This window comes from Gopherus flavomarginatus, chromosome 9 (genome assembly GCF_025201925.1).
Source record: "Gopherus flavomarginatus isolate rGopFla2 chromosome 9, rGopFla2.mat.asm, whole genome shotgun sequence".
NCBI lineage: Eukaryota > Metazoa > Chordata > Testudines > Testudinidae > Gopherus > Gopherus flavomarginatus.
Window position 1 is genome coordinate 6,511,797 of NC_066625.1, and position 24,065 is coordinate 6,535,861.

A 24,065-nucleotide genomic window follows, 5' to 3' on the forward strand; every position below is an offset into this window, starting at 1 on the left:
CCCCCTACAGCGTGGAACACAGCAGCTGCTTGTCAGTGAACTGCAGAACAGTTGACAATGGGAAGTAAAGAAGAGGGTTATCAGACATCTCTTGATCACTTGGAAGGAGGGTGGTTCTAGGGGGAAGGACAGTCGAGTGGAAGTCCCAGTGGAAATCCCTGTGACTCAAAGCCACTCAGTTGAGCACATATCTACTCTTGCCTCCTCAGGTTCTAAATCTGATTTCCAGCTTGACCAGTCTAATGTCCAATCCCTATCCCATTGGTAGGGCAGCCACTCATGCAGCCCCAGAACACCGGACATTTTAGTACTTCCAGGAATGGTGTCAGCCTTCCCCTCAACTCCTCCCAGCATGACCCCACCCCTACCAGCATGAGGTCATGCAGCATGAGGGCGCTATTTTGAAGAGCACTCTGCCCCATCCCTCATATGCATGGCATCCTCCAGCCATGATACTGGATGAACCATTTAAAAATGGGATTGCCTGGCTTAAAACTGGCTGAATGGCTTGCCTTACCCAGCGGGGATGGGGGAGAGTAAGCCACAGAGGGAGGGGGGATAGAGTGAGTGGGGGCAGGGCCTCATGGTAGGGGCGGAGTCTTGGGAAAGGGGCAGGAAAGGGGGCGGGACAAGGGTATTCGGTTTTGTGCCATTAAAAAGTTTGCAACCCTACTTGAAGATGGAGGCAAACAGCAATTGTGTGGGGTTGGAGAGGCCTTGAAATGCGAAGAAAGGGAGGTGACCCCCTTCTATACCATCACCCCAAGAAATATTTGCAGGGACAAACGGCTGGAGAGGCACCTTAGCAAGGCAGGGAAAGGAGTATTTAAATTGATCCAATTAAGCAAGAGCTTCATAGCCCCTAGTTCCCTCTACTAGCAACTGCTGGAGACTAATAATTCCACCACTGCTGGTCCTTGCTTCAAAAAACAGAGCTTGGCACTATGCCAAGGTGTCTTGCATCTGCTGAGAAGTGGCTCCAGCCTGTGCTCAGCGACGGACCAACGCTAGATTCCTGCCCCATGCTGGAGGGATTAGACACTGAAGCCGGTTGGTGAGCTCCATCTGGCATTCCTGGCTTCCAGCTCAATCGGAATAATCAAAAGGGCTGCCTCACTTATCTCCCTGCACCTTCCCAGCTGGGAAGAAGGAGCAGAGTGGAATCCAATCCTGGCAAGTGATGTGCAAAACAGAAACACTTGAAGGATAATTGCATGCATTAGCAAGGCCGAGGAGCTCACAGTCCTGTCTGAGAAAGGGGCCTGGTGTCGTCGAGAAGGGATGTGATTCGGGGAGTGTATTCTCTCTTTCTGTGCTGTGGAATTGAGTAAAGTGAAGTACAGCCTGTTCCTTACAGTGCTTGTGCCCTGCAATGCTGTGAGATTGTTTGAGCAGGCAGCCAAGGAGACTCTGGTGCTCTGAAGACATCTGCGGTGCCTGTGTTTTTTGTATCATTTTTAACACTTTGGTGGTATTTAGGAGGTACAAGCCATGTGCTCTAGCATTCATACTTCTGAAGCAGCTGCTTAGTCATTTCTCCTCGGATCTGCTTGTGCATTTCTAAATCACTGTGTAAATTAGCAAAGAGAGGAACTGACGTGGCTTAGCATGTGGAGTTGGGGGAGAGGGAAAATACCTCTGACCTCTTGGGATCTTTGGCATGATGACCAGAAATCTCCAGAGAACCCATTTTCCTGAGGTGATCAGCCCAGTTTTTCAGGCCTGTGTTTTCTGGGTAAGGTTCAGTGAAGCAGCCAGTCTTTCAATTTCTCATTGTAACCCAACTTTCAGACCTTGTGAGTGAAGTGATGGCTTTTTCTGAACCTCCTGGAGTATTAGACAGCAGGGGTCTAAATCACGACTGTAATACTGCCATGATGCTCTTATCTTTTAGGCCCACTGCCATTATTATCTGACGGCTCTTGGGTGGCTTCTGTGAAATGAGTTGGTGGGCCTCAGTCTTTTTCCCAGTGGAGAGGGCCAAGCTCTTCAAACATGACTAGTGACTTTGGTTCCCAACTTGAGGGGCTTCACAAGGGCCTTGAAGAAATGGCCCTAGAAGATCAGGCTCCTTTATGGTGTCTCCAGCCGGCACCCAAAATCACTAGACTCTGCTGAAAGTCTCGTCTGCCCCCCAAAACCAGCAGTTAGCCACTTTCTTGGCAGACTCAGCGCACAGGCCACTATCTGAGCATGCTCAGGAGCTCAACTACCCTCTTCCCTCCAAGTTGATCCCTTCCCACCAAGCATACTATGGAGGAGGGGAGCGTTACTGCGCAGTTGCCTGCCTGTATGTATTTGACTCTGGCGCAGGAGTTTGGATCAGGTTCCATTCGGGTGAGGGTTCAGGTTAATTCTCAATTCATCTCCGTTGGCTCATTGCATTGGTCTGTGAAGATCTCCTGGTTGGGCACGTCCTCTCCATACTGGGTAGGCAGCACCGCCACCGAGCCCAGCTTCTGGGAGGGCTGCCAACTTTTCTCCCCCCACCAGCAAACACTGTTACAAATTGGATTAAAAAATCCAGCCCCAGCGTGCCTGTTCGAAATAGCCAGAACTCCTGCTGTGCCGTGACAGCAAGAAATTCAAATGAACATTTTAAAAAAGCTTGAAAGGCAAGGAGGGGTGAGGAGACATCAAAGCAGCCACTGCTGAGATGTTCAGTCTATAACTGTCTTTGTTCCCCTGGTGCCCTTCTCTGCACCTTGTTATGAGAATTGAATGGTCCTCTAAATCTGGCATAACTTTCAGGCAGCACTAGGGTCGCCATTAATGATGATAGACCATTGGGTTTAATAAAAGTGAATGGAAAGTGTGCACTGTGCCACTCAATTGCAGCAGAGTCCAAAGAGATCACCATGTGCTGGGGGAGAATGGCCCTATCTAGGGCTAGGTAGCTGAAGCAAGGAAGCTAAGGGATACTTGTGGAACTTGAAGGAGGGGAGACAGGGATAAAAGGGGAGACTGTGGAAAAAATTGGACCAAATTAGAGGCAGTTATAGATTTGAAGGCCAGAAGGGACCATTATGAGCACCCAGTCTGACCTCCTGAACGGCACGGGCTGAAGAACCTCCCCCAGTGAGTCTAGCATCAAGCCCATCATGTCTGGTGGAGCTAGAGCAGATCCATCCCGTTTGTTATAAGATGACATGTTCCTGGAAAACCGGAGATTTTGGGAGTAAAGTGGGAGTTAATTCCGCTGCTGATCCTGTGTGTATCCCTTGGTTGTAGGTCTGTGTAGGACTTCCAGCAGGCTGTCGGGTTTGAACGTGCCGTGCCCTCTGCCCAGCCCCCAGCCCAGCATCCTGACCTGCGAACTCCAGAACTGCCCCTACTGTGCTAACATCCTGGAGGATCCCGAGTTTGAGTTCAGTGAGTCCGACAGCTATGACTCTGACAACAACGGCGTCTACGAATTCACGCAGGACCTGAGGCACGGAGACCAGAGAGATCAGATCCAGCAGCAGAGGAATAAGAAGAGGAAGAAGAAGAAACCAAAGGAGAGGAATAAAGTTGCTAGACTTTGGGTAGCTTTTGGCAACAAGCTGAAAAGGATCGTGGAGAGCAAGTATTTCAACCGTGGGATTATGATTGCCATTCTGATCAACACGCTGAGCATGGGAATCGAGTATCACGAGCAGGTGAGTAAACTCACCCCAGTGACCACTGCTTTCCTTTTCTTTGTTGGGCTGCGTGTGCTGCTTGGCATACAAAGGAAACGAACTCACATAGTTGGGATTTTGAGTTTTAGAGTCTGAGCGTGAACAGCGCACGTGATCTAGATCAAGTGCTTTTTACAGACAGTGGTAATGGGAATGGTTTCTGAACAGTGAATATATGCAAGGGAATTGTCAGCTGCTCACAGCTGGAAACAGAAAATAAGGGCACGGGTCCGAGCCATCAAGCCGTGGATGGCGGATATCAAAGGCCAGGGCAGGCTAAGCCTCCCCTAGACCAGGCTTTGGCCCCACCCATGTTCTGGCCTCAAGGCCCCGCCTCTCTACCCTGAAGCCAGTGAGGGTTCAGCTCCAGCCAGCGGCCAGCAGCCAGAAGCTGGGGCTGCCCTGGGCAGCTCAGGCCAGCCCAGGGGTTGGGCCAGAGGGTCGGGCTTGTGCGAGGACCAACGGCTCAGCCTGAAGTTCAGTGGCAGGGGGTTATTGGGCTCCTCCAGCGGTGTGGGGGGGATTGGGCTCCTCCAGTGGCAGGGCTGGTGGGGTTAGCCTTCCCGAAGTGGGGATTAACCCACCGCCCATGCTTCAAACCTGTATATGAGTCAACTTGCCGATGGCAAGTGTAAACACGTACAGTGGTTTGCAGGATCAGGATCTGAATTCATAGAATAAATTATCCTGTTCCTCAAATGCATGAATTGTTCCACTGCAAAGTGTCACATATCCCTGGCCGAGATGGTGTGCTGTGAAAGACCATCTTCATTTGAAACATGACTCTGGGTTTTTCTAGTGGATGATAGAATCTGGGAGAAATTCATTTTGTAACACGAATCACCAGTGCACAAGTTTGCTTCTGTGCATTGAAATAAAAAACAAAACTCCGAAGTCCACTGTTATGCCAGGCCAAAACCAGGGAAGCCAGTTTCTACTTTGCTCGTTGCGGGGGGACTCTTTGTTCAACCCCAAGAGTTGAATTTGATCTCCTTGGGCCCAAGATGATGTCTTCTAGGTGTTTGGAGGCAAAAAGAATGTTCATTCTGTTCAGACTAATCCCGGGAACAGCATGATGTCAAGAAACAGCATTTGCCACTGAGGGTGGTGTGTCCTCACTGTAGCTTGGCTGGAGCTGAAGGACAGTGAGATGAGAGAGATGAGTCATCTAACGATCCTTCAGTCAGGTCGTTGTATGGGAAGCTGCTCTCTTCTGAATCTTCTTGGAAAAACTGGTTAACCAGCTATTTTACAAATGATGTGCTCTGAATTTTCTCTGCAAAGTGCAGAAAACGCCACTCTGTGATTTGGGGAGGAATTTTAGTGCTAATTTTCTAAGTGGCAAATGATTCACAGTGTTCCATCGAAAGCTCTCCCATACTGCATGCTGCAGAACCATGAATATATTCAGCAGCCCAAGGCTATTAACCGGGGAATTATCCCTGTTGCCACTAAAATCTACTCACTCAGAAATGATGAGGAGAGGCAGTACAGGGTAGGGGTGGAGCTTTGTGGTGGGGGCACGTAAGCCTATGCACACAATGGTGGGGGGGCAAGGTTCTTTGTGTTCTCTTCTCCATCACTTCCCCTTGTTTGTGGTCCCACACAGAGCCAGAACCCATCAGTGCCTACAAGATCCGCCTTATTTTTTTCACCTATATCTGTTTGCAAAACCCATGTCATTCATTGTGTGTTACTGTGTATGATTTCTCCCATCTCTGTTTGCAAAACCTGTGTCATCATTTATGTATCTTTTCTCTTAAGATCAATTCTTAATGAAAACAACCTGACTAGCAACCCTACAATAATAAACCAATTCATGTCTGCAATAGAGGAAGGCCAAAATTTTTTTTTAAAAAAGGCGGGGGGAGGGGAGACAGAGAAGTGAATATCAAAGGCAGATTTTTATCTAATGAGTCGTTCAACAAAAAGTTTTAAAATTAGGAAATACACCTAGACAGTCTCCTTTGAATGGAGCCATATATTCATTGGGAAGTCTGTGTTGCAGCAGGGATACTTTTGTCAGGCAGATAAAACTTTCACTCCTTAGATACTCTGGTGACGGATGCAAGGGGATAACCTAAGCTAGACAGGCTATGGTGAGCACAGATTTTCCATGGAGTCTGTGCCCCATCAGTTATAAAAGGTAGATTGTGATAATTATGTCCTTGTTCCTAAGAAAGTAAATCCCTGTGGGTTTATTTTGGATTCCAGATTTGCTTAAACTGTCTTAAAGCCAATGGTAATAAAAGATTTTTAAAGTTTTTGGCTAAAGAGCTCCAGAATGCAGCCAGTTTTGCTCTTAGCCACTGGCCAACTCGGGTGCAATAAAAAGGAAGAATTTTGAAGGAAAACCCTGTAAAAGTTCCTGCACGTGCCTGACTATGAAAAGCCTAATGTCTCTGATGCACTGCAAGGATGACAGATGGCTGAGCTGTCAGACCAAGCTTCTAAGCACCTCAACCCAGCAGTCTGATATCAACAGGATGGGCCCTGGGGCCTTGTCTGGGGCCAGTACATGATGCTAAAGCAATAGGAAACAAAGTCAGACTTCTAAACTATCTGCCATTAAAGCCTTGGGCCTTTATTAGCAAAGTGTGGGTGATTTCAGAACCCTGTGAAAATTGTCTGTAGGATTCAGAACCAGAGAAGCGTGTTTGGTGCAGAGATAAAGAGCAGTTGCCTTAGTGAAACTGACCATGGCTTTGGGCTGGGAGAAGATCTGGGAATCAATCTTTCTGGCTACCCCTCCCCCGCTGCCGTGAAAAATCAGTTCAATCCTAACTTGCTTGATCATTGAGTGAAAGGTACTGGCCCAATGGCCCTGAGTGGCAGAACAGCTGCGGCATTGGTGGTAGTGGCAGCAGCAGCGTGAGTTTTCCCCAGGTTGCTAATGGGCCTCCGCCGTAACCTGAAGATGCCAAGACTGCTATCCCATCCCCACTAGAGCACAGGGGAAGAGGACGGTCTGCATATAAAACTACTCCATAGAATCTGCTGCCAAGCGTCTCCTCTGCTGGGGAGTTCTGGAACACTGTGGCATTTACGGGGGGCATGGTCTCCTAGCCCTGGGGATCCAGGAGGAAGCGGGGTACAGTTATAGGGTGCAGGAGCAGTCTGCATGGATAGCACCTGCCTATGCTCTGGTCTGCTGACTTTCCTCCAGGTTACATGGTTGCAGCTGGATCCCATTGCTGGTGCACAGAAGCATTAGCCATGAAGGGGCGTGAAAGAGCAACCGTGGCTTTGAACAGTGATCACTCCCCGTTAGATCACTGCATGGGAACCCAAATGTCTCCAGGGGACAGTGCCGTAGAGTCCAGCCGCTCTCGGCCCTGAAACTTGACAGAGCCCTTTCCATGCAGAGCGGAAGATGGAAGGGATTGTGCTGTGGGGAGGGAGGAGCGCTAGAGACACCAAATTCCCACACACCATCCCTTCAGCACAGACAGGGAGATCCACATACCGAAGGATTCTCCAGGCCTAAGGGAAATCCCCCATCCTGAAATGGCTTTCATGTTCAGGATGGACTCCTGGAAGGAAACCACCAGGTGTTGCCCACAGGCGCTAGCCATCTGTGAACATGCAGCAAGGCTCCAGGATTACCTCCAAGAACTCTAGTTGAAGGGCTTTTCCTTCACCATGAAGGCTGGTGCCTCTAGCTGAAACATCCTGTCTGAAGCACTTTTCAGTCAACGGTCTTGAATCCTGGATGTCACCTTCTCAGATTTCCTTAATATGGACAGAGCTCTTATCTGCTCAGCCTCTAAGATCCCTTCAGCGCACGGCTGCTTTGTTGAGACAGCAGCCTATGTTAACCAGGTGTGCTAGTGGGTTCTGTGACACCTGGTGACACTTGTCCACCAGGAACTGCTCTGAAACTAACTTCATTTGAACAGCCGTTGCCTTGACCTGGCTGGAGTTCGGGCAGTGGCCACCTCTAAGTCCCACTGCTCATGTCACAAACCATCCATCCCCTTCACTGATCTTTGTTTTTAACATCATTAAGGAGCATGTTAGCTTTCATTTCCCGGCATTTCAGTTTTCAGAAAACGATCAGAGGCTTTGCAGATGGATCGACAGGCTGTCCATGTTTTTATTGCACAATTATTCAAAGCCAAAGAATCGAGTCCTCTCATTTGTACGTACTGAAGAACATATGGCATGCAAGATAAAATAATAATAATCCTTTGCACTTCTGTAGTGCCTTTCATCCAAGGACTTCAAAGCACTCTGCAAACAGCTAAAGTCTCACAGCAGCCCCTGGAAGTTAGCAACTATTACTGTGCCAATTTTACAGATGTGGACACTGAGGCATGGAGAGGTTGTGATCTGCAGGGCTGGGACTAGAACTCAGGAGTCCTGACCCCTATTCTAATTACTATACAAATGCCTCAAGTGCCACGACCATCCTGGGCGGTGACTGAACAGGACAAGAATCTTGCTTTGTGTCTCAACCCTAACTGTACGTCATATCCATTAGGGATGAACCTGGACAAAAAACCCACATCCAGATGGCCCCCAACTTTGGGAAGGAGTTCAGATTTGAAACCTACCCCAAACTTCATCGCACACACTCCTTGGCAGTATTAATATGGCTGTTTTGCTACATGTATTGGAACTAGCCTCTTAAATGTACTACAGGCAGTTTCAATATAGGGTGACCAGATGTCCCGATTTTATAGGGACGGTCCTGATTTTGGGGTCTTTTTCTTATATAGGCTCCTATTATCCCCCACCCCCGTCCCGATTTTTCACACTTGCTCTCTGGTCACCCTATTTCAATGCCTTCTAGCGCCAGAATTCCACCTTTCAGCTGGAATAGCCCTCACTTAATAGACCCACTCTTCATGAAAGCAATGTAAGATTTAATGGCAGGATGGCCTCTTTAAGAAAGACATTGTTGGCCTTGAAGACTGTTAGAAGTGGAGCTATTTGAGAGCCAAATAATAGAAACGAGCACGCAGCAGATAATTGGCAGAATGTTTCTCTGGAACTTTAGTCATTATTTTGAATCAGATACTATGGCATAGCACGTTCATGGGACTGGCTGACCCAGTTCTGTCGCTGCCTGTCTTATAACATGTGAATACTAATTAGGAGGTTACAGGATGCTGCTAGTTAGTGGCAACATGACTTGTATTTTACAGGTTAATTGGCTGCTTTGGATTTTATTCTATTTTTTTCACGTTTTATTTATTTATTTTTCTGCCTCCGCCCTGAATAGGGACTCCGCCAGGTAGGGAAAGCAAGCACAGAGAAGATGGCAATCCTTATATTATTATTATTACCAGCGTTTTCAATAAGATAAATGCTTTGACTTGTATATTCTTCGTGACAGACAGATCTTTGGTGTACCCGAGCACATGCCTTTTTAAGCTGAGCTGCCAGTTCTGTCTCCAAAGCAACTAAGTACCCATGTCGTTTGCACGACCCCTTCCCCAGGTCATTGTGGGGGATGACGAAGGGGTGCACAGAACAATTATGGCAGGTTCCAGGGTCTGTCTCTTAAAGTGTGTCTCTAAGAGTTGCCTAGAGGATTCAGGGGGCCTGAGGTCTTTGGCAGTGGGAGGCCCCCACCGCCGAATTGCTGCTGAAGACCCGGCACTTTGGCGGCGGGTCCCAGGGCAGAAGGACCCCCCCACCACGGGTCTTTGGGGCACTTTGGCGGTGGGTCCCGGGGCAGAAGGACTCCCCACCGCGGGTCTTCGGGGCACTTCAGCAGTGGGTCCTGGAGCGGAAGGACCCCTTGCCGCCGAAGACCTGGAACGGAAGAAGCTCTGGGGGCCTGGGCCCCGCTAGAGTTTTCCAGGGCCCCCAAGGCAAGTGAAGGACCCTATTCCAGGGGCCCCGAAAAACTCTCGTGGGGCCCCCTGCGGGGCCTGGGGCAAATTGCCCCACTTGCCCCCCCTTCTGAGCGGCCCTGGTGTCTCTACTCTGGAAAGTGACTGTGGAACTGTGAATACCCTCTTACTCAATAGATATGCTCCCCATGAGAACCCAGAGTCCAGTATCTGCTGACTGATTACTCTGTTTTATTGTGGCTATTCCTGCAGGGCTAGCGGACCAATGGGAGGGCGAGCCGGACTCTGTTCCTTCTCTTGGACCATCAACACAATTGTGAGTGAAATTCCCATTTCAGGGGCAAGCTCTGTCCTCAGTTACACCTCTAAACCCGCAATGAAAACAACCTGCTTTTGATGGTCCGTGGGAAGGAATATGCTCTTTCATCCGTTCAGCCCCACTGAGTTGCTCACCATAGAAAACTGAGCGCAGAATTTACCTCCAGGACCTTTTATTGCTGCTGCTGATAAGCTGGCAGCAGAGAACCCAGCTGGACTTCAAAGACCCAAGGTAAGTTTGCAGGAGTGACTGCTAAACTGAGCCTATTTGATGTGGAGCCATCTCATCAGATGGCACCTAGGGATGCTGTTTTATTGTCACTTTTCAAAGCAGAACTCCAAATTAATACTTGTTCCAAGCTTTTGCTCTTCCTCCTGATCCTTTCAGTTGCCTTCATAAATTCTTGCTCTCATGGTGTGTTTCATTCAGAGAAGCTTGGTTTGGAGTAGTCAAGAGCCAGTCTTCAGTAAACATTCAACAGTCCATGGTCATTGCTATAGGCCAAATGTTCATTCTAAGCACCACGCTAGCTCAGGTCTATCTCCAGGAGCAGCAGTCACACCTCCAGACTGCCATGAAGACATACTCATAGAGGCAGGGCCATTGTTCCTGCTTTGTGGGTCCACTTGTAATTGGCCTTGATGGAGCTCCTTCTCACCCACTCTCTGACCATTCTTTCTATATTAACCAGCCTTCTGCGCTCACCCACTTTCCACCCTCAGAGTTTTATGTTGTTGGCATAGTCTTTTTATTATTTTCTGTAGGAGTATTCATTATTCTTATTGATTCCCTGCAGAAGTCTGCAGCCTCCTCATTGTTAGCCAGCTGTTCCCTTCAGCTATGCCTTGTTTGTAGTGTGTGGTTGGTCGCATAAGTTACATGGCATTGTTTCTGCACTCTGATTGGATGACTGAAACTTTTTAAGCAAAGATATATTGAAGGGTGTATAATGTACTTCCTAGTATGAGTTTTCAGGTGCGTCTGTAATCGGTGGCTCTCTGTTACGCTCCAGTTTAATCTGAAGCTGTTGGGTTTGACGCAGGAGGTAGTCAGTGATGTTCTCTGGGCTGTGTTATGCAGGAGGTCAGACTAGATGAATGAATGACAGAATGAATCCATCAAACACTCATGCTCTATAAACAGAGGTTATGGCAATGGGAGCCCTGTGAGAACATAGTCTGTAGGTAAAATAGCCAACCTCTCATAAACAAAGAATACTATAACCCCGCGAATCACAGCAGAGTGAGCTTGCCAGCTGCATTTCGTCATGTCATCATTGTATTATTCAGCCAACTTCAGACATCGGTGAGAAAGGGGGTTATGAGGCAGAGAGGTTTAGTGTAGTGGGTGGTGAGATGCTAGCTTTATACTAGAGGAAATGTAAGATGAGGGCAGGCTTTTAGTGAAGGTGGATCGTATAAATGAAGGACATGGTGTTGCATCTAATCCACTGCTTATTGCACGTTGTCCACGAATAGATTTGACAGGCAGGTGGCGTTTGGTTCAGCTCTGGTCAATTAAGGAGGCCCCAGGGAGAGCACGCTCCACCATCCGTAACAGACGTACCTGGTTCTCGTGTGTCTGAGAAATGAAGAAAAATGAACTGAGGCTAGGAAAGGTTACAGCCCATTGTTCAGGGCTTGTAGCAGCACCAGAGAGATCGCACCGCCTTCAGGCAGCCCGCAAAGCCTCTTGCCGTGCAGTGGGAGCCCCGCACACAACTCCTTCTGTATCTCCTGCCAGCCACATGGCTTTTTTTTTTTAACTTCACACTAAAGCAAATTACCCTCATTCCGCATTCCTCCCTTTTCTATGAAATGCAATCTGGCTGTATGGAATAGTAATGTAATTACCTGAAGGCTTTGGGGAGGAAATGCAAATGAGCAAGGCAATCAACAAATGACTGGTGAAAATAATGCTTGCAACATACCAGCACTAGTAGGAATGCAATGACAGTGTGTACATGGCTTTGAAGTGTTGGGAGCCTGATAATTGAAAAAAGCAAATTATCTAAATTGTCCGGGGTTGGTTGGTTGTTTTTCCTACCAAAAACCCTGAAAGTTTTCAAAGAAAAGTAAAAAGCTTTGATTTTGTTGAAATTTTTCACTGAGGGGAAAAAAAATATTTTTCTGCTCATCTCAGAGAAGCCACATGGAAAATGCGCCCCAAAGATGGAGATACGCTCTTGCGTCTCCCGATGGTTCCTCCAGCTAGTGATGCTGGTGGTGCTAGCCGATCCTTAGACTGTTCCTTTCCTCCTGGCACCCAGGTGCTATACAGAGTTAGCCTAATCTGCCCCTATACAGGTAGAGGATTTGAGTCTCCAAGACTATCTGTCTAGCACCTTTCATCAGCAAGAAATTCACTCCAGAAAAATAAGCCAGTGTATCTACTGCTGCCTCCACCTTGACTCGTGACTCATGAATTTTGCTTGGGGTTTAACCACATTTCTCCAGCTGTGACAATTTCAATGACTGCAATTTCCCAGAATTATGAATGAGGTTTTAAATGTCTCATTGAAACCTCCTTCAGAATCCTTCATCACAAGACTGAGATGCTTTTATAAATGATCTAGGTAAAAATGCATTTGAAATAAGTGAGACTTTGGCTTGACAGTGAATGAGACTTGGCACGTCTGCTTCAACTCTTTCAACCTCTTTTTGTTTTCTCTGTCTGGCTGCTGAACTTTACTCATCTAAAGGCAGATTGATACCCTATTTGGTAACATTACAGTGTGCACTGGATTAATAGCACCCACAATAACCAGCTGCAGCAGAGAATCTGCCACCAATGCTGCTGGGACGGGAGGCAGGCGGGAGGAAAGGTGACTTGGCCTTTTATCCAAATTGAGTGCATCTCTGAGTCTTCTTCTCTCATACCTAATTGTCTTTGGGACTAAGAACCCTGCAGAATGAGATTAGCAGAATGAATCTGGAAGTCTTTACTGTAGTATCCCCTAATACAGAAAAGAGACAGGATTTGGGTGTAATTAAAGTGGACACACACAGACCCTGTAGTTCTCTCTTGCTCAAGTTCCCCAAGTGATGCACAGCTTGTGCTGTCTAATGTAATTGTCAGTTTCCTTAAATCCTGGCCCGGACTCCACAGTCATAGAATAGGTCATATAGGTGGACATGTCCCCCTGCCCCCCCACCCCCCAAAAAATCCTGGATCCAAACTTCCCAGACACCTTTCTCCTCCACTTCCTCTCCTCCCAAGCAATCAGGTGCAGGTCCAGCCCATCTCAAAGCCAAATGAAAACCATAGAGAACTGCTCAATAGGGAAGAAAATCAAAGTTATGTTTTGCCCCTAAAGAGTTTGGTGCCAAAATGCCCATAGTCCCAGCCCCACTTATCCCTGGTCTGGGTGTACACCAGTGGTGCAGTGACTCGTAGGCAAGAACAGCCTGAAGTCGTTTGCTTAAAGCAATTTCTGCCAGAGCTTCAGAAAGCAGAATATGTTGCTGGGCAATTTAGTCTTATTTAGAATGGCCTGTGGTATGCGGCCCAAGCATTGTGCTGAATAATCTTCATTGCACTAAAGTCTGGGTTGCACAGGGGATAGATTGGTGCCCTGAATGTCCCAGAGCTGAGATGATATCCTGTCCCTTTAACAGAAACATGCTTATCCATAACTGTATTGCAGCGCAGCTGGGGTGTGCATGAGAGCAAAGAGATGGGCCAGACGGATGTCAGAAATAAAATAGATAACAGAGAACTTTTAGGAGGTGGTAGATCCACTGAGAGCAACATGAGCCAAACGTGAGCGCTGTGTGCAGGCACTGGGATCCCTCGGTCGATGTCTAGCCCATCCCAAAACAGACTGCAAAGAGATCCAAAGGCTTGAATAACCATCCCCTCCCCCTTTCTCCTGCACCTCTCTCTCTCAACCCACTCCTCTGTCCTTGCTCCAGGCCCTGCTCCTTTTTCAGGCTCCTGCTAGAATCTGGAGTGACTTCAGCCAGAAGTCCACCAGAGTTACATTCCAGGCAGATATTACTGGCGTAGCAGTAGTGTTGCCCCCATGCTATAGCAGGTGGGAATGCATCATTCAAGGATTTCAGGCTACCCCTGCAGCTCTGGTAGGTGGGTTCCCACCATTCCCAGGAGTGAATTTATGACAGTGATGGACAGACTGTGATCGACAGATTGACAACAAACCCATAACTCATGGCCGGGGGAGAGGAGAAGACTTCTCCTGGATTATGAAGGTCCTTTTAGAGTTGCCCTCTGCGTGATCTGTAAAGCAAACACTTTCTAATGCTGTTAATTTCCCCCTTTCTCTCCTTGTTTGTTTGTGTGTAATAGCAGGGGGATTAGTGTGTGTAATTTTTTTAATATAATATGAAAGCTGAATGCAATATTGATGGTTGCAACTGTCACTCCTCTGAAAACATGGAGCAAAATAAAAGTTAACAAGTTTGGGCTCTCGGAAAAGCATGTACAACAGAGCTTTGTGGAGGAGTTTGTGTGTCACCACATAGCAAGGAACAATATGACTGCATTTTCCAAGCGTTTGCTCACTTTCCCTGGTGCAAGGTTATTTATCATACTCTGTAGCAAACTGTCTTCTGAATGTATGTCCTCATTTCAGATTCTCAAAACCCCAAATCACATTCCTTCCCTGTGTACAGCATAAGCAGGTTGTACAGTATAAACAGCCAGAGGGGATTGCTTAAGCATCAGGTTGGAAATAACTATACTCTCTGCAACCATATGTTCAAGTCCCTCTGGCATCAGCTCATTGGGAGGTAAATGGTGCTCCATATAATTTGTGTTTCCTTAGAAACAGAGGTCGCATGTTACCAGCATGGACACACGCAAGATCCTGGGCTAGTTTTTGGAAGAGGAGGGGTTTTTCCTGGCATCTGTGGTTAAAATCCCCCCTCCCCATATTGTTGTGCACCTCTTCTACCCCTCGCTGCCATTCTCTCCCCATCCCAGAAGTAACTGTATTCAGTTCCATACCTTGAGGCCCTTACTCAGTTCTCACTTGTTGATTTCAATATGAATTTTTCCAGAATAAGGACTACAGAATTTGACCTACTGTTGTTTTAGCAGCCCTCTGGAATGAAAGGTACTAGATCTAAGACGATGATTGTTCTCACCTTGGAATTCATCTGATACCAAAACTTACCCAGCTCTTCACCGGTTGATGCAAAAGGTGACACCATGAAGGGAGAGCCAGAGGGTAGCAAGTCATTTCTAATAATGACATCCCTGTTTAAAACAAAAATCACACACAATCTCCTTTAAAGTAATTTTTTAAGATGTGAAATTTAGTCTCATCTGCCCAGGTTTTCAGATTCAAGAGATGCAGTTTGTTCTGGAACCAGCCAGACTTCTCATAACCAAGCCTCTGAAATCAGTGATGTTCACTCATGCCTAAAAAATATTCCCCCACGTCCTCTTCCCTTTAATGTTCATGTTGTGAAGAAATTGAGCAGGCTATCCTCTTGCCGTATTAATACTCCATCTACTGCAGTTAATCAAACATCTAGATGACACTAAATGCAGCATGTCAATTTTGTTAACGTCTGTCATCCGAAGCTGTAATTTACTCCCATTATCCACAGCCCTGAATAAGCAATCATATTCTGTCTCTCTAATTCAGTTCTCTCACTCTCGCTGCTCCCCACACACACACATTCGCTGCTCACACAAGTTCTCTCCATGCACAATCCAGTGCTCAGAAGGTGCTGTTCCATTTTCCATCATCACCATAGAAACAGCTTTGGAGTTCCAGGGTGCATGTGCTATAACAAGCCTTTAAAAAAAATAAATAAAAAGGTAACAGTTCGGTTCAATTGAGTTGCAAGCTGCATTTTATAGGAGAGAAGGTGTGTTTCCATGATAAAGCCAGGGAGACAAATGGCAGAGATTGTCAAAGGCAGAGAGGTAATAGAAACTTCTGTGAAATCTACCATGGAGGCACTTTTTCCAACAGCAAAACATTTATCTCCAGGCTTGATTTCTTTTTTTCTCTTTAAAATACCAGACAAACAAAAATCCAAGTAAATTATTTCCTAGGATTATACCTATTTGTATGCAGAGCTTTGTAATATTTTACCCCCATCCTCCATGGATTCAGTCTTTCTTAACAGGCACATGTTGTTGTGCACGTGAGATCTGATCCTGTGAGGTCTTGAGTTCTCATTACCCTTATTGGCCTTTTCAGAAATTAAGGGCTCAGCCCTACACAGGGGTGCTCAGCTCTCCTGAGGCGTGAGCCCTTAGTCAGTTTCCAGCCGACTGACATGAGAGGCCATCAGGGTTTACGTCAGTTAACTTGAGGGTTGAGAGGCTGGTGGGAGCAGAGGATCCCTGTTTCTGTAGTAATTCAAACGTTTTCTCTCTCACATCCATATTGTGCTTGACTGTCAATTTAACAGTGACATTCCAGGGTCCAGAGTCACCCAGGCAATGGAATTCATGGCCTTGGTAACATCCAGCACTCGACCGAGAGGGTGTCAAGCAAGCCCTGGTGATTAGCAAATAATTATCGGGAGTCCTGTAGGAATCGTGCTCCTTGACACATTTTGGGGCTAAACACTAAAAGAACTTGACAACTCTGACAGGGGTCTAGCTGTTTGGGAGGCACTGTGGCAGGATTGCCACTAGGGTAAATGTTTCCAGGCTCAGTTGCACTCTTAGACCATCATGGTTTCTTGGGGATTATTTTCATTTTGGTGGCTACTCAACACACTGCACTGATACCTCCATGCTCCTAAGATTGCTCAGAAATTCTCTTCCCCTCCCACCCAGCATGGAAATAGAACCTCCGGTTGACTGACTGAACGTTTCATATGAAGGCTGACTTAGCCAATGAGAGGTTTAGGAATTGCTCCTTCTGGCAATGAGGTTTGTTTCAGGGGTGTCCCTCTTGTATATGGATCAGTTTTCATTATCCTTCTACTGATCATGGGATCACTTGGGCAACGTGTTAGATCAAGGGGTGGCAAATGCTGGCACAATACTGAGAATCGATAAAACCAGGCTTTCAGGTAGCTCCATCCACTGCAACCCCTGCTGTTTCTGCTGCCCGTATTGTGGGCAGCAGTATCTTGCAGTTTGAGGCAGCCTGGCTTTGATATTCAGAGGACAAACAAGAGCCTGGAGGAGGAAAGATCATGACATGAAGTGTCGTGGGGGTGGGGGCGGGAACTGAATGTGTAAATAACGTTTGGATCTAGGATTCTTTGCACTTTTCATCTGTCACCGTCTTTGCCTCTACCAAGTGCATTGCTATTGATTAGGGCTGGCTGCTGCTCTGTCACGGTGTCACGCTCTTACCGTAGCTGATTAGACACATAGCGAGCCTGAGTCTGATCTCATTTTTGCTAGCATGACTCCACTGACTTCCATGGAGTTACTCCTTATTTACACCAGCATGAGAGCAGAATCAGGACCACTGGCTCTGTTCTTGCCATGGAACAATGGGCTACCCAGAGCATCTTGCCAAGATCCTTGGCCTCCCTTCTCTTTGGCTGGAGGTTCAGTAAAACCTTGGCATTTGTTTCCAGCACAGGCCAAAGCAGATAGTGGATAGTTCTGTCTGCTGTCCAGTGCCTCTGACTCAGCTATTCCCCACCACTGAGTTAACCATGCTTCCAGTGGCAGAATCTTTATCATTGGGTGGTAATGTAAGAGGCAGAAGGACCCCAGCCAGAATTCTGGATTCCAGTTTGGGTTTGTAACTTATCACCTACAGCCCAGTCGTCTTCTGGTTTATAAACCAAACATGTTAGATATAGAATCTGCTGGCAGAGAAAAAAACCAGGAGTAATGTGTTGCCATTTTTACCATCGCTTTCCCCAGTATAGCCCCACTTGAATTTATGGCAACATGGGATCGTATCACTTTGCCATTTGAAGCACCAGTGCTTAGAACTGATGCTTTAATATGTATTATTATTGCTGCTATTAGTGTAATTAGCATTGGCATAATTAGTGTTGTTGTTATGAGTGTGAATATTGATACTATTATTTTAATAGTAATTTATTAACAAATTAAATTACAATGGTTAACATGTTCTTGTTATTGTATTATTTTCCTGTTATAACAAAAGGAAAACACCAGACCTTTGTATTTTCAAGCATGGAGGGTGCGCTTTTTTCTTCGTATTTTTAAAGCATAATTTTCTGCATATTTTTCTCTTCTGATCTTAGACACCAGTGCTTTCTGAGAAGCACATATGAAAATAGATTTGCTGTATAAGGGGGAACATGAAAGAGGATTTCGCTCATGTACAGCCTAAATCTAAATAATTCTGATGCAACTCAGCTAGTCAAAAAAAATCCACACATTTTCATTGAAAACCAGTGATGCTTCCTCCATTTAAAAACTGAATTTTTGTCAAAAAAATGTTGGACACTTTGAAAATTTTGACCAGCTGAGAACTCAGTGGTGGCTCCATCAAGGTCACTTACAGGGGTACAAATAAGATATATCTAGATATTAATCTATTCCCAACACCAGAGTGTCAAGACACCTGATCTTCGCACTAGCAAAATGAGAATGAATTGAAGAGATTCAGTCTATGGAATTCCTGGGTTGGTGTGTTCCTTAGTACTGATGTTTTTCCACAAACAACATGTCTCATGTGTGGGCACCAGGTGTCTCAGCTAAATATTGGATATACTGCTATGCAGCCACGTTCTTATCCAATGCACAGATAGCTGATGTTTTTATCTGATGGCAGTTGCTACACTTAAGAGCAGCTTGCTATTTCTTTATTAGCGGTTTGCATTTATCCTTGCCTTAGAAAACCAAAGTCATGGCCCCTTGGGATTATTGGGGGGGGTCAACATTTCTGATGATAGCCCTTATTTGTATATTTGCAACTTTGCATGTGCAGATCACTTGCGTGTCTATTTTTGGTGTGTGCACAGGAAGAATCAAGTCTCAAACTTGGTTTCTGAACAGGTTGTGAACACGCCCTATCTTGGTCTATGCTTGCAGTTCAAGCATGTGCTGCTGATGGTCAGTAGTGGGTGATCTTTCCACTGCAGACCTGACCAGAGAGGCTCCAGAAGCCTGTGATGAATCAGAATCCAGTGTCTGCTTACTTTTTGGTGTATTTGAAATGATCTGGCGAACATCAGCCCTCTGCGAGCCACCATTATTCAAACCCTTTTTTTCACGCAAACACAGACTGCATTCTTCTCAGAATACCAAAAAAAGCCATTTAATTAAAATGCTGTAGAAGGGGTGAGTTTAATGAGAAAAAAAATCTCACCAGTCACTTTTCGCAACCTAAATCAGATCTTCTTGGATTCTGTTTTGGAGCATTTTGAACATGCAACAGTGAGATTTCATAGGGTGCTGCTCGCAATGGTTTGGGTTGGGTGATCAGTTGCTGATGTACAAGATGGACACATCTGTTAGGAAAGGATGTGAGCAAAGGGGTCTGTGTTTTAAATCTTTTGAATTTTGGAGCACAAAAGAGAGACTAGCTTTGTTGGCTTAATTTATCTGTAGATCTTGTTAACTGCATCTGCAGAGGAGAAAATTTTGACAGTAGGGACACTTGTTAGTAATATTACATCAAATTCCACATTGCAGTAAACAGAGGAGGCTAAGGGGTGACTTGATGAGAGTCTATAAGTACAGTAACTCCTCACTTAACTTCAAAACATTAAGCGAGAGAATGTTATGTCACTGCTCCATTAGAGAACATACTCGTTTAAAGTTGTGCAATGCTCCCTTATAACGTCGTTTGGCTGACTTTACAAGGGAGCATTGCACAAGTTCCTCTTCTCCACCTCCTCCCTCTCCCTTCCTCCCTCCCTCTGAGTGCTTCCCCCACCACCAAACAGCTGTTTGGTGGCACTTAGGACTTTCTGGGAGGGAGGGAGGGAGCGGGGAAGCTCCTCCCAACCCCCGCAGGCAGGGCCACCTGGAATGCAGGGGCTGCAGGGCCCTGGGTAAGGGGGCCCCAGGGCCCTGGTCTGCATCTCTGAAGCCCGTTTCAGAATGCAGCCCTGTGAGCACAGGCTGGAGGACTCAAGAGGAGCAGGGGCAGCCGCGCAGCCAGTGGCTGGAGAGAAGTGGCGCTTTCCCCTTCAAAGCCGGCCAGAGAGGAGAGAGACAGGCATGTTCTAGTTCTCTGAACATGAGATTGAGAACCAGAAACCCAGAGTTCTAAACCCAGCCCTAATGCTGACCCCTCCCTTTGGCCTTGTGCTTGGTGGTTAATGTCTGCCTCAGTTTCCCCAGCTGTAAATAAAGGAAATAATACCTCCCCTGTGAGACTCATGGTTAACATTTGCAAAGTGCTCTGAAAAAGAAAAGCATTAGCTTATCTCTTCGCATATAGCTACCCTTTGAAATTCCTCGTGTGTTCCTCTTTCCAGCTGTATATTCTGCTATGTGACAGTAATTTCCATGGCTTGGAGTCTCTTTGTTCTTTTGCATCTGTCATCTTTCACGCAAGCTTCTGGGGTGAGGTGTCCATGGGGACTGGTGCTGCTATGACAGTGTTACTAACCATGCACACTGATACTGACAGGCAGAAAGCAAGCAACAGCCATCTTCTTCCTTAATCTAGACCCTTTTTATGTCAGTAATTATTTGATTACCTTGCTCTCCTCGTGGGGTAAGGGAGACACACAGGACGTATCGGTGTTGCGTTTCCCCTCACTGTAGTTCCGGCCATTGGTTCCAACTTAGGAAGAGGCTCTGCTGCAGATGGACTCATCACGTGCTGGTTTGACCAGTGATGGTGAGCCTAGCGTAGATTCAGCCTGCGGTTGATCATGTGTGTCCTGCTACCAGACAGTCCCAAAGAAGCTGGGTTCGATGTTGTATTTGTTAACAAGCAGCAAGCCAATGACTGAGTACAGATGTGAATGTTCTCAGTGCTGTGTGGTTTCCGCACTGAACATTCAGCAGGGGGTGAGTATTCTTTGTTTATTCACTATTTGTCATTCTTGTGTTTAAATCTTTCACTGATCCAGTCAAAGACACAGCACCATGTGATGCTGATGACCAACCACAGACCAGGAATAGCAAACAGCCCAACCCATATCCTGAAAATTGGTCACTCCAATGCTTCGGTAAATAGTTGTGCATTATCACCATGTCGGTTACAAGGGGCTAAATGTGTAGTGAACGTTTTGCAACAGATTGTTCCACCAGCCCTAGACGGGAGGGTGAGACTGGCTTGAATCTCCTTATTTCACACATTCCTTTGAGGTGCATGTTACAGGCCATTGTCTGAGACAGGATACTGAACAGGGACCACAGCTGGCTTCACTGTGGCGATTCCTACATTCCTCAACGTAGCCTAGCACCTGCAGTTGGCTGCTTTGAAATACAAACACTAGTTTATGTTACCCTCCACCTTTCATTGTAGCCAATTTCAATCACCATTGGACTGTGGCGTGCACAGTTGTGACAAGTGTATCAATAATTCAGTTTCAGGAACTGCATGGCGATTCGGGACCTAACCATCTGCCAGTTTCAGTGGCAGGCGATTTGCTACATCGTGTACCTTGCGACAGAAGGGGAAGTGTCAGTGTTTGATTTGTGGTTTTTTGAGCAGGCGGAAAGGGCGGTTTCCCTAGATCCTAACTTATGTCTTACAAAGCATAGGCAGAGAGGAGAAGAGATGAGGTGTGTATTTCCGGACATAGAGTTTTCCACATAATTGTACCTCTGCTGATGAAGCTGTAGGGTCCATAAGCTTTGTGAGAGTGTTTCTGTGCAGCAGCTGAGTTGTGCCCTAACCTCATTGCAACAGCGGTAAGCCTACGATATGCAGCCAGGCTCAAGCCTCTCTCTGAGGGAGGAAAGCTGGAGATTTGCCATCTGTATTGTTGGGGCATCCCAGTGTGACTGTGTTCATCGCTGGACTCATTGGAGTGGGAGGACGAGCCTCCGTGGTGGTAGGCGGAAAAGTGGTTCTGGATTCTCACTGGATTCCAGAGTGGTCCAAGTTCCCAGTTATGGGCCAAATTACAGCCCAGGTGTAAAAAAGATGAAAACTCCATTGATGTCAGTGGAGCAGCACTTGCTTTTCCAAGGCTGAGCTGGGTCAGGGTGCCTGACTTGCGAAAATAATTTGAGCAATGCAGAAGCCTTCACTGAGCTTCTTTTCCACATGCTCTAGTGGTTGTTAGACAGTGCCACCTGATTTACAGCCTTCATTAAAGAGAGAATCTTAATTCCTAATGGATGGAGACAAGATGTCCCCGTCCTTTTCCCTCCCCTTCCATTCCTTCACCTGTCTATTGTTCTGCTATATCTGGGGGAGGGGGAAATGTTTTCAATAAAATACAGACTTGCGAAAAAAGACAGCACCTAATGCATGTGTAACCCACACACCTCCGGGGTGTGCTGTTCTGTCCCATCTGGTGGCACCGAGACCATGTAGAGAGAGATTAATGAGTCTGCTCTACAGCCTTTGCTAAGGGCTCTATGGTTTTTGGCTCATGCAGTAGAGGCTCATGCACTAAGCTCCCGAGGTCCCAGGTTCAATCCCACCCGCCGACAACCAGGGTCTGTCAGTGTTATACATGTCCCAGAAGTTTGTAATTTGCTTCTGAGAAAAGATATTGAATTCAGACCACCAGAGGCTAGCATCCTCCGATTTATCCCTGGAGAAGGCAGGGCAAGAGCAGGGCAGTCTTCTCCAGTGGGTTAATCTTAATTCCTTTTTAGCCATTGACTTCACTCACAGCAGAGAGCCTGATTCCAACCCCCTTTACCCTGGTTGAGCACCAGTTAAACTCCATCGGCTTCAGCAGGGACACTCCTACTTTACATCAGCATGTGTGAGGTCAGAACCAGCCCCAGATAGTCCAAGTGCTGCCATTTCTGAGGGTGACTGACTGTGATGTAGATACTTGTCCAGTAGGAGAACATCATGTCACATGTTACTGACATTTGGTCTCCTGTGGCCTGAGATGCGTTTGAATTGATGAGGGAGACGTGAACAGTTCCATATTTTCTAGGACATCCAGGCCCTCACCCCTCTTCATGACATTAGGGAACTTGAGAGGCACTCTCCTGTACCTGATCTTTGGGTGGATGATGGCAAAAGCTGGCTGGCTGCTTTTGAGTCAATTGTCTAATTATCTATGGAGTATTTGAACATAAAGTCTGTTCACATCCCAAATAAAAACCTATTACAATGGAAGCATCAGAACCTTAGCAGGAGGACTTAGAACAAATTGTAACTAAAGAATGGCAGCATGAAAATCAGCAAATATCAGATTTAAATTTTTTAACAGGAGGCTGAGAGCATGCAGATCCCATCTGTTCTGATGGGAATTTCTAGGTTTGCAGAAAGCAGTTCCATTCCATAGCCCTTCATCTCCCTGATCCTTCGCTGCTTGATTGGGAAATCAGGCCTTTCCTGGAGGCATGTTAGAAAGGTAAAGGTGGACAGTGTTAGAAGATGGAATTATGGAGTCACCATATAGGCATTGCTACATCTCTTGTGGGAGAGATTATGCTGAGAGTCTGGCACCTGGTTGTTAAGGAGTTTGTGTCTCGCAGCATAGAGCTTCCCAGTTGCAGTTTGGATGTTTATTTTGTACTCTTATCCAGCACAGAGGAGATCAAAACCAACACAGAGATCTGAAAGTTGTGGTTCTCAAGAACTAATCTCAGGATCTATCTCTGACACTTATAGAGACTCCCTAACCACAGTATCTGAACTCTCACCATCTTTTATGTCGTTTTCCTCATAAGACCTATTATCCCCACTTTACTGAGGGGGAACTGAGACACAGAGGGCCAAATCCCTTGTCCAAGATCACACAGGAAGTCTGTGATAGAGCAGGGAATTGAGCCTGGGTTTCCTGAGGCCTAGCACTCTAACCTCTGGGCTGTCCTTCCTCCCCTGTTCTTCCTTACTGAAAGAATCTCAGAAGCCCCTTGATTTAGATTATGGTAATAAATGACATGAGTTGTAATTCAGAAGAAAATTCTCCCAAGAAACCCCACCTTCCTTCCTCTGGGCATTTAAACCAGCTAAGTAAATAAATACTGCCCACAACTCTCCCTACCTTTTACACAAAGGTCTTGGTGCCTGGGAAATTGTGTTGTCAAGTGCTGGTTCACTTCATCTTATCAGGTGAGCCTTGTGTTTGAGTCCCAGTGCACCTTAAACCCCATAGATAGATAGATCACTTAGATGAGGTTGGCACTACCTCAGGGATGGCATGCAGGCTGGGATCACTGAGGCTTACTGAATGCTCGTTAGAAGAATAACCACCTCTGTGCAAATTACACTCCTCTTTCCAGACTGTATAATTTAGCTGAGTTTTCACC

The 24,065-nt window shown here is 46.4% G+C and overlaps 1 protein-coding gene across 3 annotated transcripts in view; it reads left to right on the forward strand.

Moving 5' to 3' along the window:
* The window catches only part of CACNA1H (calcium voltage-gated channel subunit alpha1 H), a 199,371-nt gene that overhangs the window by 69,686 nt on the left and 105,620 nt on the right, over positions 1 to 24,065 (forward strand). For all 3 annotated transcript variants that reach the window (XM_050967253.1, XM_050967254.1, XM_050967252.1), the window contains exon 8: positions 3,232 to 3,641. In XM_050967253.1, coding sequence (XP_050823210.1) covers positions 3,232 to 3,641 — 410 coding nt within the window. The remainder of the gene's footprint in view (positions 1 to 3,231; positions 3,642 to 24,065) is intronic.